Raw genomic sequence first — 19,993 nt, 5'->3', positions numbered from 1 at the left:
GTAAAAAGGAGAGGCTTATTACAATCAATCCTGTTGCTCTATCTCTGCTCGATGCTCGACTAATGAAACTTATTTTTCTTCAGGACCTCTACAGGAAATCCTTTCCTAAGGAAAAAAAAAAATGTTTAATACGTTGCTGACTTGTAATACTGCAACTGTATTATTCCTCTCCTTTGGGTGTCCATCCAGAGGTTTGTAAGAGCTATTAATCGTACTTTATTCAACAAATTCTAGCCTGTAGTGACACAAGAAGCTACTGAATCTTATTTAATACAATATGCCAACTTATAGTTCAAACGACTGGAGGCTCTCACAGTAATTTTCAACTCTGAAAACTCAAAGATTAATTTTCTTTTTAAACAGTGAGGGTTACAAGGTCAGAAAGGGCAACTTTATCGTGAGGTTTACATCTTAAATAGTCCCACTGCTGAGGATCACGAAGTCTCTGTCATCCAAGTTAGCCTCCTTTAAGATCTTACTTAAAGCATGCCACCTTCATAAGGGTTTTTAAAGCTGTCTTGTTTCCCTCTTTGGCATTTTTTGAATGAAGAGGTAAAGCAGAAAATAGAAAACACCCACTCTTCATTATTAAATGCTTTGGTAACAGGTAAGGAACCATTCACAGCTTTACTGCTTTAGCTAAACCTGCAATACTCCAGGGCACCCACATCCTCCAAGCCACAGTCATGCCCATGCTGCTTGCCTCATGTACCTGCTCTCCTCTCCATCACCATTGGAGCCCCTTCCAAGCCTGCAAGACGGGTTCCAGAGACTGTCCCTGTGCTCTGGGGGCTGCCCACTGGTGCAACTCCACATCGTACAGCCAGTGAAGCTGTCCAGAAAGCTCACCTCAACGTGGGACAGCCAGCGAGGGCTCAGACACTGCCTGCAAAAGAACTATGCTTGCTCCCAATACCTAAATGCAAAAGTGTAAAGAAATGCTTATTTCGCTACAGAAGTGCGAGGAAAGAAAACTATTTGGCGTTACTTTTATGCCAACAATGAAAAAGAGTTTTAGCATTTCCCAATACCTCTCCACAGGAGAACAAAAAATGAAATGTAATGAATGTAACTACCAACCTAACAAAACGAAGCTACAGACCAAGACACTCCCTCAAACCAGACTCCTTACAGCTTAAAAGGATCCAAGGAAGTATTTTTCTTTGGTTTATTTATTTAATTATTAACATAAATATTTGTTTGCCATTTTGTCTTGCATCTGAACAGAGCCAGAAATGAAAGTATCATGAGAAAAGCTAAAAATATCGTAGGGACCTTTTTTAGACAGAGGAGGTGCTGGATATATCCTGGGAACAAGAATCAAAATTCCATTTCTATTTTCCAGCTGAACAAAGTCTGCAGCACAATACGGTCTTAGCCTTATCTAAAGTCAGTTGACAATAACATGGGATTTTCTACACTTCTGCCTCTGCTCTGAGGCCACTTCCAGAATCATCCACAAAGGCTACATGATGTAACCAATCATGCAGTACTTACTTAGGAGGCAGTCCTTCCTGGCCCAAGGTAGTTATGTTCTTAAGCATAGGAATGACTCCTTTTTTACCATAATTAGTACGGTTAATAATACTTTATTTTTTTTCTTTTTTTACTCATGTTAGTAAAATATGCTTTTTATTACTACAGATCCAAGAGGGGCCATTAGGAAGACAATGGTTTTGTATCTGGATACATACAACTACTGCAAAGCTTAATCCTACAAATATCTCACATGGTTGATTTTACTCACATGAGCAGCCTGCTTGCATGAATAAAGTTACTCACGTGCAGAAGTGTTTGCAAGACTGAGCCCTAAATCCATTAAATTAACGGTGGAAATATATAAAATATATAATTGATGAACAAGTGAATTAGGATTCTGCTCAAAAGTAGGTAGAAAAGGATTATCACTCAGGCAAGCTCTCTCTCCAGTGACTGTTTCTGATTGATAGATTTGTATAAGGCTGAGTTTCTGATTAGCTCTGAGATATGAATGCTTCAAAATGTAGGAATAAAAAAAAAAGGACTTTCTGAAAATGAAATGCAATATCCAATTCAATTAAAAGAAAACGCTATGATCTGGAATTGAACCAAGACTTTGGGATAATGTTATTTATTCTGTGCCAAGATTAGTAGATGTTTTCCAAAATGCCAGTTTACTTGGATTTTATGGAAAAATTGACCTTTTCACCCAGAACAGAGGCTGCTAATTTTATTAAAGTTGTTAGATATTTCCTCAGAGTGCATCCATGCCAATTCTAGTATTTCATTCCCCTATTTTCATCTCTATTCCACTTGCATGGAAGTGGTTTGACAAAGCTATAACCATGGCATTGTTTCCTGCTCTTTCCATATCCACTGCCAATGTATTTCATTATTGGAACTCCGAAAACATTGCAGAGACTTGGAAAAGTGCTGCCCATCCAAAGCTGCCCTCTTCCCGATGGCCATAAGCCCCTGGGTCAGGTAATGTGCACCACGATCATCCCAGAAGAGTCTGAATCAACTCGACTGACAGGAGATGAGCCAAGCCTGTCAATTCATATGGCAGCTTGAGCTCATCATCTGTATTTACATAGTTCCTCAATCAAACTCCTGTGCTCTGTAAACTATGTTTATTACCCTTCTTACAGGCTGATATGGTTTTCCAGTTTGCTCTCCTTACAGTAGAAGCAGAGATCTACTCTTGATAGCTATACTGTCCCTTAATTCTCTCTTTTAAGAGGGAGGGAGCAGTTATTACTTGCCAAACCAGCACATGTTCACAGAGAGAGTGCGGTCAAGTGGTCAGGAGCAGAGCTGATGTTAATTAGCAATGAAATGAGGAATGAACCAGCATTAGCCCTGAGACTAATCAATGGGAAAATCACTCCAAGCAGGCAGCTTAATGAAGTACTATACAGCTGTTTATTTTTAGTCTGTTTTAGCCTGACAACAAAATCCCGATTAATTAAGAAAAAAAAAAAAAGTCTTTCTAAAACGTATTTCCTTGTAGAGCCTTGCTAGAGCTCTGATTTGTTTGGCTTTTCTATTGCATTTGTCTATACCTTTCTCTGGCAATTAAAGGCCCAGCTAGAAAAATTAAAGCAGGTCAAAAAACCATGTACCCATCAGTGACACACGTTTGTCATTAGCATAACCTGCCACCTCACAGGTGGCCCATTCAGGGCCCTTCACAGCACTTAACTCCCCACCCCTCTGCAGTGGCGGCCAGAGGGCAAACCATCCTGGTCCCTGGCCTGCTCCTGCCACCCCTGTGTTGGAGATGGACTGGTAGAGGGAAGGATGAATACTGTGGCACAATTTGGGTGAGGCAGCCTTGGTCCTCTTGGTCAGTTGTCAGAGAGCTCTACTGGGACCCTGGATGAGGACACCCATGTATGGTGTATGTTTCAAAATCTGGGCTTTGCTCTCACTATGACGTGATTCCTCACACACAGAATAGATGCAACAGCAGTTCCCAAATGTTTGCACTGGATAATCACAGGTGAATCACATGCTACCTGCCAAATAAGTCCCTAACCAGGACATTTGAGGATGACAAGCAAGCAGCCACCCCACCGACTTCTCTTTTGGGCACCCCTGTGTCCTGTGGGGCCCCCCCAGCATCTCCCTTTTAACTCAATCCTGTGCTTCCTTCATGCAAAACTCAGCATTTTCTAACAAAGGTGGGTGTAGCACAGTTTGAATATGGTGATGGTAGAAGAGGCTGGGGAAGAAACTTGGGAGCTAAAGCCTTTTCCCCATAACACTATACCAGAAGACAGCACCATGATATAGTTCCTGCTTTAACTAGCTGAAAACATATTTCAGTTTAAGATAGAGCAACAGTGAAAAGCAAAAACTTGGAGGTTTTACTTCATTTCCTTCTCTTGAGGACTCCAAATTAACTTTTTGGTGCATTCCTGCACAACAACATGGCATAAAATGGCATTTACATGACAGGAAAATTAATTATGGTTTTGACTTGACACTATAAGCAGGAATTTTAACACCAACAGTAACATGAGTCAGAGACACAGAGGGGTGACAACTCTTCTCCTGCACAATCCCCACCCACCAGAATAGAAACAGGCATAGGTAAAAGGTCGATTGAAACCAGCTTTTATAGGAATTTTTCTTTTTTTTTTACTGTGTGTATTAGACAATTCGTTGTTTGTTTGATCAAAGTCCTCTCATATGCCAACAGAAGCATGATTTGGGGAGAGGAGTTTCTTAATCTTTCCAAATATAATCAATAAACCACCTCTGAAACTGTGTCAAAGAAAAACATGGGAAAAAAAAAAAAAAGGACAGTCTTATGCAGGTACATTCTCTGAGCTAAATGTACATATGTGTCTTTAGAGACTTTTCTTGTCTGTCTGTATATTGCAATAAACTTACCTTTTAGGTAAGTACTGCCTAAGCAAGTGCTGTGTGAACCACATGAACTGTTCTTCCCCAGGAAAAGAAGTAATCTTTAAACTGATATTATCAGCCCCTCTGTGACAGAGACAATTTCGAAGTCAAATTCACCTCCTGAAGATGGAGACATTACAGTAAATGTATTCATTAGATCTCGAGTGACAAGCCTTAATTAAAATGTACTGTGTTTGCAAAACGAGAACCAAAATTGAAGACACTCAAGTACAGTAAATATATCTTTTGCATTGAGCAGAGCAAGACAGACACTAGCTTCCAGTTAACACTCAGCAAAAGAAAACACTATAAAATGAATATTATAGATAAATTTCAATAACATATATATTTGCTAGAAAACATCCAACAGAGCATACATACCGTAATATAAATTCAGACAGACGTGTCTGCGTTCTAAAACACAAATGAAGTTTCTTAAAGACTCTATTGTATATATAAAAAGCAAGTTTTACCAGTTTTTCTTCTTTGGTCATTAATTCTGCAACCTGCTGAAATAAATACTGCTAATGCTTTTCACTTCAATAACTCCATTCATGCAAAGATCACAACATTTCACAAACATCGGTTAAATAAACTGTCTTGTGGGAGAGGCAATGGCTATAAAAGAACTGACCGACTGCTAGGGGGTAGAGGTGGAAGATCATACCTGTTAACAGCACACAGTTGGATCATAAATTTCTCAAGTCTAGCACATGCCATTGCAGTGGAGGAAAAAGGTGTTTGTCTTTTTTTAAAAGTACACATGAACATGTAAGTCTTGCTACAAAAACACAACCCGATTGAAAAGACCCACTATTCTGATTGATTTTCAACTTGGTTATGATTATTTGCAAAGGAAGTGAAGGGGATTATCAAAGCCAACCGAAGGTGCTTACTTGCAAGACTTGATTCCATCCAGCTGTAAAGTTTGATTTTCAGAAAGCTCTCTTTTGGGGGGCGGTGGGGGAGAAACACAAGGAAGAGTCACTGTGAAACAATTTTTTAAAAAGTGCAGACCTGAAAAACAACATCACTAGCCAGGTAATCTCCTTTATAGACTGATTTGATAGCTCAGGGAAAGCTAAACAAAGGCACAATGCTCTGCAACCACAACAGCTGGGTTGGAAATTGCTGCAGATTGTTAGGAGGAGCTGCAAACTAGAGATAGGCAATGAAGAGGTTAGAAATGATAGGTTAAAAAAAAATAAAAAGAGAGACAAATTACTCCAAAGACCATATTCTTTAAATCGTTGAAGCAAAACATGTTTATTTGATTTGTTTGTATGCCTATTAAAAAAATGCTACTTTGGGATTCTAGGAACCCAGTCTGTCAATTTTTCAGCTTCTGCACTTTCATGGTTGCTTAGAGCTGTTTAATGCAAATACACTTCCAATAAGAGATTTCATGCCCCTAAATTACACCCAGTTAAGGGCGAATGAAAATGTAAGGTAAATAACTATAATCAGCCATATTATCTTTCTCTTGGCACCTCTCACTTTACAGGCATATTTAAAGGCATCTCTGGGGTCCTATCCTTTTTAACAAGCGGCAGCGTATTTCCTGGAATATTACTTACGGTGCTGTGCTGTGAACATTACACAGGTTAAAATGTTACCTAGAGACCTAGAAAGAATTGCATCTGTTGCAGAGCCACGCTTGTTGCCATGTTTAGGAACATCTGAAAAGATGAAAGAAAATTTTCAACTGTGGGATGAAAAAGAGACTAAGACCACTTAAAGTCAAGCTTTTGCGTGTGATGCTGTTGATCAACACTGTTGGGGTGTAGCGATTCCAGGCAAGAAAAATGAGACTGTGCACTTCTGGTATTCACTGAGGATGTTCTGGAAAGCACTCAGGATTTCAGTAAAAAAAAAAAAAAAAAAGTACAGGAACTTAAAAGTATTTCACTACCACTGTTATTTTTAAGCTAATAAAGACATGCTTGAGAAAGAAAGGTGATCTGAGCATAGCTATTAACAGCCTCACAGTCCCTTGCTGTCTCCATGAAAAAGTATGAAGTGATAAGCAATAATCAAGGAGTAACTAATTACTCACTTGGCAAAGAAAATACAGAAGAATGGGAATTTTCAGAAGGAACTATATCCCCAAAGTCCTTCAAAACAAATTTGGATTATTCTGAGTGGGCTCAAGTTTGCAGTTGGACACTCTTTTGCTTTGTTTTACAGTAAGATGACTTTAGAATTCTACTAATAAATATTCTGCTTCAGCTAAAAGTGACCCAGCACTGGCTGAGTTAAACCAGAGGACCTTTTTGAGAGAATATACTCCTCATAATAAACAGATCAGTTTAGCCTGTCTCTCGCATACATCCCAATTGCTACCATACCTCTATTTATCAGCTTTTTATTATCCAAGCTATTTTTACATCATTAGCTTCCAGATCTCCTTAGGCTGAGGTTCTGCATTCTCCTAGGAAGAAAATTTCTCCATGAATCAAATTTCATGTGGTCATTTGTCTTTTGTGAAGCAGCCCACAAAGTTCTCAACCAGTTTGCTCCTCTATACAGCACCACTGAAAAGTCTTCCTTGACAATTTACATGATCCTTGTTTGTAAGTTGTGCTAGACCCTGTGTAGAAATGGATTTCCTCCCACGTGGTTAAAGAAGTAGGGGCTCAGGAAACAGATGCACAGCTTTCTTTGTGCTTCTGGCATGTGAGGTAACCTTTGGAAAGTCACATTTATCTGAGCCTCAGTTCTCTGTCCATAAATGGTTCCAGTAACAGCCTCACAGGGTGAAGTCCACTTTTCGTAATCCTTAGACAAAAAGTGCTGAAGAAGAACAAACTAGGACAAATAAAGGGCTGCTCTGGTTAGGGCACATCAGGCTGCTAAATCCGTCAGTCCCTAGGACAAGTCTTTCAAAATTACCATGGTATTTCTGCTATCACACTGAAGCAACATGGTAGAGCCTCCCTGATCTTTCATCAGCTCAGGAGCCCCAGAAATACATGTTGAGTTCCTATGAACCATGGTCAGACAAAGACAGGAATGTTTGATTTCTGCTATGGGCTCAGAGTGAAAGCCATTAATTTATTGATTATAAATAATAGCTATGTTTTCCGTGGAGTAGGGATTTGGAACAAAATATTGAAAACCCATACAATTGTACGAAAACCAGTACAGTTTTTTGGGCAGTCAGATACATACAGACCTACTTTCCCACACTCTTCCAGTACCTGCTGGCTGTCAAGCACCTCTCTGATCTGTGCAATGCTGCTGATGCCACTGCTGGAGAACCATCTCTTCACAGTGCTGGGAATGAACATACAGCAAGCTTCTGACACACAGCAGGGCTTCACAAAAACATCAAGATGCAAGTTCATGGGAAAGAAAATACAGATGACTACTTTCCCAAGAGTGCTGCAGAATAGTACACCTTAAACCTCATTAAACCCACTAGGTAAATGCAACACCAGCTCCAACCAGTTCTTTTCTTTTCAATGTGTTTTATCTACAATTTCTTAAATGCAGCTGGAAATGTGACTTTCAAATATCCAGGTTTTTGTTGCATGCTCACCTAACCCTCATCTCAGCACCTGACAGAAGGAAGCTGTATACAAGACTTTGATTTTTCTTTTTGAATTAGCAGACATTAAGCACCCAAACTCTCACATAAAAGATCTGAGGCAGAAGCTACATAACATCCATGCAAGTAATGTTTTTTTCCACTTAATCCAGACCTTAATGATCAAGAGATATCAGAAAAGTGTCAAAGAAGATAAACCCATTTATCCCTAATAATGCATCTACGTTTCCTTGCCAGCAGCAGCTGATCTGGGAGCTTCGTTCCTGCACCAGGGATATACAAAGACCTCAAAACTTAAATGTCAATACAATACACTTGTTGATTCACTGGGAAAAGTAAGTCATTGTGTACCAAGTTTCTGTTACAGTCAGTGATGCTTTGAGGCTCTCACGATAAACTCTGTAAATAAAGGTGCTGCAGGACAAAGCACAATTCTTTTTTGTCTGTTACAAGGCATGTTTTCCTTTGTTTTCTGAAGGGTGTAACAGCCTATATTTCATGGAAATGGGGATCAAGAAGTGCTAGGAGGTATCACCATATAGACCCCACTACCATCACACCAAGGAAACATTATCATCTCTCACATGCTGCTTCTCTCATCCCCTCCACAAAGGAAACAAATCCAGCAGTGTTTTGTTTGTGTTGTAAACAGAGACCCTGTGGTTGTGATAGAGAAGCAAGAATTAAGTCAAGCATGCACTCAGTGCACAGGACCAGATGTGTGACTGGGAAGATGGGGGGAAGTCCAAGTAATCATTTCAGACTATCCCACAAGAAAATCCTGCCCGGAGCAGAGACTTGCTCTGCACTGGCTGTGGATTTTGACAGATTTCAACTGATAGAACCAAAAAAACCTGAAGTGACCAAGACAAAGTCACTTAAACTCATTGAATAGCTGTCCATGACTCCACTTGAAGATTCTTTTGGGGGTAAAATGTTAGCATTGATGTTGTAGAGGACTCCATTGTGCTAGAAGCACAAAGCCACTCATCATACTTCTTGTCACAAGACTTCAATAAAAATACCTAAGCAAGGCCCAGCCACAAAGAAACTGAAAGATAAACACCTAGGATTTCAAACAGGATTTAAAACTGCCTGGAAGCCAGTGCTCAGATGCTCACAGAGACTTGCTCTGTTGGAGCCAACACTTCTACACACTGTACAAAAGAGATTAGGCTGAGTGCTACTGTCTTCAGGTCCAAGGACACCAAATGGTGTCTGCAGGCTGCAAGAAAAAGGTATAAACACCTAGGAAGAGGCCATCTTTTGCCAGAAGGGAATATAATTTTCTGATCACCTAGAGATAATGGTGATCATACTTTGTGGACATCACGATGTGAGACATTTCAAGCACGCTCCTGAGTTGCAGACTAGAGGGAGTGACTGCAGGCACGTATTTTTAGATAAATTGTGGTTACCAACTCTTAGCACACGTTCCGCCTCTTCACAATCATCAACTCCATTTTGAAGGGTTTCAGCCATCAGCTGTTCCTCAAACATCCCTTAATCAGGCAAAGGCAATCAGCTGTCTCACTGGCTGGCACTATGGTTCTCAACAGGAAAGGGCAAGGAGAGAAGTCATCTGCATATCTCAGCAATTTGGTACTTGCATCACCACTGCATTTTCAGTTTATTTAGTGCCTATGAGTAACTAGAGAAAAAAATAATATGAACTTGTTGTATTCCACCTCACTGCCTGACAGGTACATCCTTTCTTAAAAAAGCCCACAAGCCATTCTAGATCACCTAAACCCTACCTTTTCCTTTAGTCCTGAAGGAAATATAACAGGGATTGCAAATTTTATCCCATCACAGGTAGAAGTTCTCCCACTGATTTCAATAGGACATAGATGATCCAAAGAAAAAGAGATGTCTCTTAAAATAACAGATGGATGGGTAATTCCAAAGGTTTCACAGAAGGCTTTAAGCCTGTATTCATGGATATTAACAGTATTTCAACCAACCAAAAGCATAAAATTCATCACCAGAGCTAAGTATCACCTCTGCCCTTCCCACTTCTAACAGTTCAATAAATGGCTCCATTGTTTTCTGACTGGTATTGTATAGCTCACAGCTAGAGCCAGGTTAGAAGAAGCAACACCACACACCTATGAGACACCTGAACATGTTATAGCCCTCGGCCTCAGTTCTGCAACAGTTCTGCTTCTTGGTAAAAGCAGGATTCAAGTTGTCCCAACATGAAGAGTTACATAGCTTTGCTTATCTTATTTTCAGCTTATTTCAGTTCTGTTTCTCCCTTAGTCTCATTATGTTTTGCATTTAAAACCAGACTGCTTATTTTTATTGTTGCTTTCTCATTTCCCATTAGTTTTCAATTCCAGGTCACCAGCACAGTCAATGGGGAACTTTGGCTCATGGATGATGGAAAAGATTTTTACAGACAGTTATTTTTTACATTTTAAGATTCATTGAGAAATAATGAGTTATAAGAGTCATAAGAGCTGTTGCTTTTGCCAAAACAAAGTTCTAAATAAAATGTTTAGCAAATGGCTGCCACTGCTCCTTTAAAGGGCAGCAAGGTGAAAGACGTGACACTGCCAGGAATAAAGTCATCCTCCCCAGCTCTCTTTCGCAGCAGATAGGCCTCATCTCCTCACTAATCATCATCTGTCATTCAATGAATTTTGCATCTTTAAATTGCAAAGCACGCACTAGAAGTGAGGGAAAAGCCTGTGCACAAACTAAGGCTCCAGCTCTTCCCTTCTGTTCCCAGGCCTTGGACACACAAGCTGATAAGAGGCAAGCTGTGGGCTGGATGTGCTCTCAGGTATCAGTATGTTAACCACCATCGAAGCCTTGTCTTCTTTTGGTTGGTTGGTTTGGAATATTTGTTTGTTTTGGATTTTGGTGTTTTTCTTGGGGTAGGGTGGTGATGGTACTTGGTTGGTTTGTTAGTTTTTTGGTTTATTTTTTTGAGGTAGGCATGTGTTAATTCCCACCTCAAACTGTGCCACTACACAGCTTGATAAAGAAAGGAGGTTATCTGTGCATTTTAGACTTCTTCACAGTGTTTTTGCAGACAAGAAGTATGGAGGCCTTCACTACTTTGCTTTTTGTTCTGCCTTTTTTTTTTTTAAAGTACCTTTAAAGTGGATTTTCTATGTTTGCAGTGTTTCCTCCGTACATGCTTAGAAACACTCTGATCCTCAGAGGAGAAACTTTGTGACCACATCAGGGCTGGCACTCTTCTCTCCCGATTCTGCACCCAACTACCACTAGATGGATGCGCCTCTACCAGAAACAGAATTTTTTTTTTCCACTCTTATGCCTTACACTGAAGTCCCTTGGGTCTTTGACTGGAGGCCACCTAGATAATAGTAAAACATTTCATCGCAGTTTGTTTTTTTTTTTTAAAGACATATCCCAGCCACACTTAATTCCCCTCACAGAGGTGATTTTCAGGAAATGAGTGTTACTGTTGAGCACATAACAAGGTGCTCCTTCTGCCAACATAGTCCCTGCACAATCAGCATCTCAGTCACTGTTTTTCAATGTGTTTTGAAGTCCTCTTAGTAAGGAAAATGCTACGTACCACAGACATCTATGTGAGAAATATGAAAGATATTTAGTGCTGTGGTCTTGGACAAAAAACTTTTGCTAGTACTTGAATCCTGGTTCATTATGTGCTATTGGTATATTCCATCTTTGTTTCAAAATAAAACTATACTTCAAAGAGCAAATGGGATATTAGGTAGGTCACAAATCTAATACACAGGTTTTAATTTTTATATAACTAGGAAACATTTCTAAAAAGAGAGTTCAAGAAATACCTGCCTTCAGAAGATTATGCTGTTACTTTTCTGCACACTCAACCACCCCATAACAGCTATAAAAATAACAGAAACTGAAATGGGAGAAACACTTCCAAAATCCCTGGACTCCTATTTAGTGACTATAGATGCAGTTGCAACACTTTGACAATTTGCATGTTTAAACTAGCCTGGATAATTTCGCTTAGCAGTCAACTATGCTCAGGAAGAGAAGTTTGACAAATAGATAAAACCAGGAGACTTGCCCTTTAAACCATTTTTGAGTAAATTCTTTTCTACCAAGGCAGAAGGAGGTAGGCACCCTTAAAAACCAAAATACTTTGCTTATTTAAAAATAGTAGTAAGGTGGCATTTAACAAGCTTTGTTCACAGGTACTTTTATGAAGCCATAGGACAAAATTAGCATGCCCTTGTGCTCACGTGAAACAATTTATATGGGAAGGGCACGACTGCAGCCTTCATGCCACCAGACCAGCTAGCCTGCCATGTGTTGCAGTTCTGGGAGGGTGCATCAGCAGCAATGCTGAGTTTCTACTTTGAAATTAAATTTTTCTACTAAGCCTAAGTGACTTTGGATCCCAACTGCAGTAATAGTTGTGATCCCCATCAGACACTTCTCCACCCCAAAGACAAAACCCATGATACTAAAAAATGAGCAATTCCCTCCAGCTGCTAAATTATGAGGGCTTAGATTTTGGTCATACAACTAGTTTGCAGATGTCTGATAACTACATGGCTAGTATACACTTACAAATCCTGGGGCTGCATCAGCAGATCGGCTAATTGTGTTAATTAGCTATTTGCATGCACAATTACCTGATTTGTACAAGCAGTCAAGGTGATCATACATGTAAATTAGGCATGAATTTGCACAATTTACTCATCTGAAAATCTGCTATTCTACTTATTTTTAAGCACCAGAGATCAACAGCTACAGAAGAGTCTGGTGAATTACTGTCTTTACGGTTCATACATTTCCCAACTTTTACACTCAATGTGGGCAAGCACACTTGCACGTATGGTCACACAACCATGTATACAGAAATGGGCACGTCACCATCAAATAAATTCATAAAAAGAGAGTGATCTGCACCCCCATACAGACAGAAATTTACTTCTTATTTCCTAAAGGTCTTATTTTCCCCTTTATCTCTTCAGTGCTGGGAACTGCTGAGCTTAACAAAGTAAACTTGAGTTTACTTATCACAACAAGCTCAGGAAGCTCTGCAAGGAACAGAAACCCAAACAACTTCAATGCAAATACTCAACCTGAAGCCCTGAAGACTGCTTAACATTTAAAGCCCCACTGCTGCCATGCTGACTTGCTGGTTAGAGGGTTTCAAACACAAATGGGTCATCTACATTTAATGTGAAGTTATAACATAGCTTGCCAAACAAACGGATGTTTATGCCATCATGGGGCTGTTCAGGGATTCCAGAGTGGAACACATAGCTATTATAAAAAGCAAATTCTCTGAAAATTGCACACCTACCTCCTCCCCTCCTGAGGTAACATCTTTAGCTGAAGAGGGATTTGGGATAGTACAATACGGACAACAAAAGCCCAAGGATGGAGTAATGCAATGCAATCTCAAATATATCTCTGCCTGCTTCAAGTGGCAAGGTAATCAAAAATTTTCCATTCACCAGGGGCAATAAAAACACTACTTCAGCCAAGAAGAAACAAAACCCATAAGCTGATTAAGGCCAACATCTACATGTTCACATCAGAAAAAAAAACAACAAACAAACCCCCAACCAAATGCTTGATACAACACAGTGAAATAGAAGGTTAAATACAGGTCTCCAATCTCAAGTGCTGTGCATCTCAGAGTTTCAGTAGCTGTGGTCATTTACAGGACTTCCTCAGGCAGGAACAACACTTGTGGTTAGAGATGATAAAGGAATCCTGATAACTAGACCTTATAAAAAGGTTCAAACTCTGCTTCTGTCCCTCAGCACACATTAGTGAAAGATTGTTGTGCTGTTGTTTGCAGCTTCTTCCCTTCTTAAATAGAAGATGTTCCCTGGTCTAGGCAAACTCTGCTTTAGGCATGTAGCTCTTTCCATGTCACCTTTTGTCCTCTCCTCATGAGCAGTCACTAAAACTAAAGGCCCTTCCAACCAAAGGTCCTGGGGCAGAGCTGTTAATGGCTTTGTGTACACGATTCATATAGCAATACAACTGTCAAATTTACTCCTCAGTTTTTTCATTGCTTCACTGTGTGGTGCAAATGTGTGTAAAACAGTAGGGACCTCTGGAAGAACATCAGGGCTGCACTGAACAATTTCTGATGCAGCTGCTGATGCTTAACAGGGCAGGACAAGTGTTTGCAGTGTTGCACCTCAATGCCCTGACTGATTCACTACCACCACTGGAAAGGAGTCCAACTCATTCTCCAATGTCTGAATATTTATGTAGCCCACTGGCTTTAAGGATGGTACCACTAAAGACTGAGCTAGAACCACTTCTGTATCTTTTCAGTAAAGGAGTATATTTTTCTTATGTTACATTTAACAAAGGAGGCATGCTGAATGTCCACTTCCTGCAAAAGTACTATAGATACATATAAGTACTATAAATACATTCAAAATAGGAGTCAAGTTGCAATTCCACATCCAAATACAAGTCAATCCCTTTGAGACCTGGGTAATAGAGGAGAGCCAGACCCAGCTCAGCCCAACACTCCTCCCTGGCAACGCTCCCCAGGCACATGTGTTCAAATGTGTTTATCTGGGAAGGCTCAGGTCAGTTCAGTGCTGCAGGAGCATCTCCCGCAGCTGGAACATCCGAAGCAGGTAGCGCTCCATGTTGTAAACTGCTCATGCAGCAGGACTGAGAAAAAGGCATCTCCTGGTCACCGGCTGTTACCGACTACAGGAAAATGAAAATACAGCATCTCCGCACCTGTTCACCTGATAGTGAAGGAAGGAAAAGCCATTACCGAGTGACAGGAGACGAAAAACCAAAATCCACTTCAGCAACTCATCCCAGCACTGGTGATTAATCTCAAACTCCCACAGCCTGATGCACATTAACCAGATAATTAATAATTTCTTTAGGGACTCCAGCTCGGCAACTGTTTTATCAACCCGCACAACATTAGGAGAGAAATGCTGCATTTGTGATCAAACTGCTGGAACTACCGATATGTTCTACAGGAACAGTAAAGGCTTCAGAGCAATCTGTGAGCCCAGTTTTACAAGTAACTCTAACATATGTGCAGAAATCAAGGCTGCTCCTTTATCAATGCAATCACCAGACTCAAAAATCTGAGCAAGATCAGCATGACAAGAATAATTAACAGCAATGACCAACTCCCATCCAATACCCATCTTTCCCCAACAGAAGTGCTTCTCAGTATTTTTTAAAACACATTTTGCTTGTTGCAGTAACACAGTATGTCCAATCATGCACTTCCACTATCCTTGGTATGAATAATAAATCAGACTCATTTACCTTACCGCAAAAAAGGTAAAATATTTAAAAAAATATTTAAGTGTCATGAGATGTGTGAATTCTACAAGCCAAAGGCTTTCAAACAATTCAATGCAGAGGATGGTCACACTTTGCATAGCTCTTGCTAACAACTTTTTGCCACCCTCTGTGCACTCACACTCCATGCTCAAGGACAGTCACACAGGATCTGAAACACAATACCAAAGTGCTGGCACCACATTATCTCCCCCAGCACTTAAAAATGGACTGCTGAGAAAAATCACGGTAAGTATTCTTTCTGATATTAAACTCTCCAGTGTGTTAGATATATGTCAGTATCAAGTGATTAAGAATGACTGATAATTAATAAATCACATCCATGGAGAGTGACCGGGTATTATTTCTTTCAGCCTCTGAAAAGAAGAGCTAGATTCACACCTCTGCCTAAGCATTTTATCTTTCCAAATTAACAATCCTGTGTAACTGCTGCTAGCAAGGGGATGTTCCTTTTTTTTCAGTGGTCTTCAAAATAAGTTATTTGGGCTGCTTTTCTACTAATACTTTATTGTTATCATTACTGTGCAGGTAAGGAAACAGAGACCCATTATGTGCGAGAGTCTTAAAGCTTCCCCACCACACACAGAGTGGGTTCCTAAACACAGCTTTAACTTGTCCTTTCATCACACAACCACTCTTCCACCTGGAAGAAGCTGCAGCTTTTGGCTACAGCTCAGCAGAGTATCTGCCTTCTAAAAGATATTCTGCTCTTTACACTCAGGTCATGGAAATGGGCCCATGCAGAGCTCCAGCGTTAGCCATGCACATCTGCAGGACTGACTAGATATTTCTACATAAATATCCAAAAATGATACATTTCCTCCAAAGTTTGTTCTAAGACTAGGTTAGTAATAAAGAATGCTTTTTCTTCTAGCCCTTAATACGGCTTAATTTGTATTTTTCTTTCATATAACATTAACTGAATGACGTAATATAGCAATTTTTTAATCATGTGCTTTAGTATTTATACAACTCTGCTCACCGTATTATTTGAGCCCCTTCATTTTCATAGTGTCAGTTACCATTATTCCATTAAATTAAATCCTTTTACAAGCATCTTTTTATAAACATGCACTAGAGATAACATAGCCACATGGTGAGGATTCAGCGACTACAGTAAGCAGATTACACCTGTCTTGATTTTCAATGTAGCTGTCGGCAGAGTATATTCTCCCATCAAACTGCACACAGATCTCCTCATTAAAGCTACAGGGGAGAATAATTACAGAACACTACATTGCAGTTTACCAATTGGTCTTGCATACATAATGGCCTATGAAAGAAAAATTGCATCCTCCAACAGCTGGGAAAATCTTTAAATTGTTATTAGTATTATTATAAAATAGCCAACAATTTAAACTATCCAATAACTTGCCTCCTGTATGCAAAGCAGACAGATAGAGGTGATCAGGTCCAAAAAGGTCTTCAACTCCCAGCCCATAAATATAATTATTTTTCCCTTTGCAAACACTCCATTCCCCAACCTTCTGTTCCACAGTAAAATCCCTTCCTTCTGAGAAATTATGCTGACTGCAGAGTAAGCCTTGAAAGCAAATGGGTGGTTTTCTGGATCTCCTAAGCCTTGCTGCTGAGTGTAAAGCATCACATTTCCCCACATCCTCACTCCTTGGTGGGGAAAACAGTGAGTCCATCAGGTCCCCACCATCCTTCTCCCAGCAGTCAGGGGAGATGGGGGTCTCAGTGGCAGCCTGTTATCTTCAGCCACATCTGAGCCTTTCTTTGGCACCACTAGCAGGTCTTCTTGCTTGGCAGCTGGCTGCTGAGGTGCTGCCTGCCCCAGACAAACGGTGCTGGGAGGCTGCAAACATCTCCAGGTGGTGCAGAAGGGAGCAACCTCCTGGTGTTTCTGTCCCTGGCTTTTCACGCTCCAGAGCTGAAGCATCCAGAATATACTGAACTGGCAGTCCTGTGGAACATCAGGAAAAGTGATTTTTTACCTATGTTGATACTTAAGACATGTGACCCGTGTTTGTGTTAATGGATAAAAGGCAAATCTATTTTTGGATGCTATTTGCATTCCAAGATCCCAACTTGGAAGACCTTCAGGCCACTCAACAAACAAACCCATCACTCTTCAGGCACCACTTCTGTATACCAGCTCTTACTCATCACTCGACAGACAACCTAAGAGAAAAAACCCCAGATATGAGAGGAGCCAAATTCTTCAGATGAAACAAAGCCAAGTTAGTTTTGCTAACTTTTCTTGCTAGCCAACAACAAAAGCATCCTAAATCACACATTTGGGCCCCTGCAGAACATCCTGACATGCTCACCTACTCTGCTAAACCAGGAGCTAAGAGCTGAGAACTTCAGCAACAAGAGAACATGCTGCTGGACCAGTCTCACATATTCTGGTTCTCCCAAAAGATTTTCACAGGATCAAAGACTCCAAAAGAGACCCTTTTGTACAAGGAGCCCCACAGCTACCTTTGCCCAGCTCTGAGGAACAGAGACAAAAGCCACCTCGGCACGCAGAGGGATACTTACCATGTAAATGCATCTAACTGTTTGCAGCATTAAAATCACTGAACAAAATCGCTCTGTGAAACGACTCTCAGTACCAGCACTGCAAAGGATTTGCTGCTGCACTTTACCCAGCTGCACCTCCCAGACGAGCTGGCACACTGCAGGCTTTCTTCCAGTCTCTCTCAGCTCATTACTCGTAACAGGGACATGCTGACGACAGAAGCAGAGTGGAAAGCTAAACGGAGTAGAGCTTGCTCTGGCCAGCAGGCAGCCCACCACCAAGCCAGTTGCTCCTATGGACTAGGAAATCTTTGAGGTTCTCTTAGACAAATCCCTGTTTGCAAGGCTGCACCACATGCTCCGAGGTTAGCTGGTGGCAGGCAAAGAGAGATCACCCAGTCTGACCTCCTGTGCAAACACTGCCTGGTAACCTTCACCCATTTAAACACTGCTTTCAACTCAGCAACTCCAGCACTTTTCTAATTAGTAAGTTTGGGTAGAGAAATTCCTGGGCATCTCAATCACTGATTATTTTCCACAAAGAAAAGGGGGGGGGGAAAAAAAAAAAGATTGGTATAAACTTTCTGTCTCTGGTGCAAACATCACAAATTTTGTAAACTTGTTCCTGGGGCGCCAGCAGGGGCAGAAACCACCCTGGGGCAACCACCAAGAAGCGTGTCCTCCACCAGGAGTTCTGCAGCAAAGTCCAGGGGTGACAACAATGCACTCAAGGATATTTTATTCTGGCCTTTACTCTGTGAGGAGGAGCCCAGAGAGACCTCCTGGGGCTTAGTTCGTATTTCGACTCTCCCTCACAGAGCAATCTCACAGTAGAGAAGTGAAAAATAGCTTTGCCATCAATTGCCACAGTAGTAAAGTTTATCCCTCTGGGAAAATTTTCCTCGACTTCACTAGTTCTGGACCAAAACATTAATCAAATAAAGCACATTAGCTATTATAGCTTGTATTAAAAATATAAATACCTCACAAAAACTGTGCTTTCCAAGGATTAAGTTTTAGAGGTCTGTACATATCTTTTCCTTCCACTACTGTTCCCTGACTACTGATCATGGATATTCAAATCATCCATTTAAAGGTACTCTGAAACAAAACAATCCTTTATTAATTCAGATTACATACTCCATGACTTCTCAGAAGAATTGTATGTCCAATGTGTCTTTACAAAATATAGTTATTCCACCTTCCTGTTCTTTCTAGAAAAAAAAGCCAGCCTGGCAAGAGGAGAGACAACAGGTATGAGACTACTACTGACTAAGCCATAATATATAGGATTACCTGGAAATTACCAAATTAGGAACCTGGTTTTCCTGAATGGAGAGGGAAGGGTGAATCATATCCACCCCAAACAAAGGCACTGAAGGAAAAGGGGAAAAAAATTTTATCAATTGAGTGGAGAAACCTGTCAGATATTTCAGTAGATCAGGGCTCTGGCTATGTATCGGGAGGAGAAGCCCTGATCAAGTCACATGCCCTTTACTACAGAAGATAAGATGAAAAGGTTTCAAAGGAAACTGATGGTGACAGTTTCTTCATTTGTATGCAATGTGACATACCAGATCCAAACTGTTGGCTACTTTTTGAACTATTTGTCAGGGGAGAGAAATTATTATTTTCTTTTATATTTTACTTTCAAGAACTCTTAGTCATTTGGGGGTTCTCCCCCCTGCTCTGTGTCCCACCACCCTCTGTTTTATTTTTCAACCAGGATTCAAACATTCACCTTTGATGTAACATTTTTACTGTGCATCAGAATAGCTATGCCAAGCTTCAGAAGGACAATTGAATACAGAGAACGAAAAGGATGACATCACTTCAAACATGAACTTTTAATAAAATTATCCTGAAGAAACATCCCTGGTGATGATTATTTTCTTTTCCCTGAATCTTCTGCTTTACTCTTTCCATGCATTTGCAACAATTCAAATTATTGCCAGGCTAGCGGCTGTAGTTGACTCAGAGCCATCAACTTCTTACAAGTAGAAGTATTTATCCCTGTTTCTCACTGATTCTGACAAGAAGAGTGTTAAATACAACACAAAAAATAACTCTATAAGATCATAAGTTGCATATATAGCCAATAGGCTGTATAACAGCTATATTCACAAGGCAAATAAATAAACTGAGGACTTGTGACTAGCTCAGCTTCTCCAGGGCCAAGACTTGATGGGTTTCAGCCCAGTGTTCCCTGTTGGTGTGCAAAATCTGCAGTTGCTTGTTATGTTAGTAAACTTCCTCCAAATCATGCCCTTCTTT

General features: G+C 40.4%; 1 protein-coding gene across 13 annotated transcripts in view; it reads right to left on the bottom strand.

The window, feature by feature from the left end:
- The window catches only part of ESRRG (estrogen related receptor gamma), a 396,805-nt gene that overhangs the window by 266,004 nt on the left and 110,808 nt on the right, over nt 1-19,993 (bottom strand). For 3 of the 13 annotated variants that reach the window (XM_027641304.1, XM_027641301.1, XM_027641310.1), the window contains exon 1: nt 17,741-18,094. The exons of the other annotated variants lie outside the window; for them this stretch is intronic. Coding sequence is in view for 1 of the 3 variants with exons in the window: in XM_027641301.1 (XP_027497102.1) it covers nt 17,741-17,770 (30 nt within the window). In the remaining 2 variants the exon portion in view is untranslated. Of the gene's footprint in view, nt 1-17,740; nt 18,095-19,993 lie in introns of those variants that run through there. 13 annotated transcript variants of the gene reach the window in all.

Source organism: Corapipo altera, unplaced genomic scaffold, assembly GCF_003945725.1.
Source record: "Corapipo altera isolate COAL_440 unplaced genomic scaffold, ASM394572v1 48b, whole genome shotgun sequence".
In the NCBI taxonomy this organism is placed as follows: Eukaryota; Metazoa; Chordata; class Aves; order Passeriformes; family Pipridae; genus Corapipo; species Corapipo altera.
Note: the sequence above shows the minus strand (reverse complement) of the source record. Positions and strands in the feature narration are given on the sequence as shown.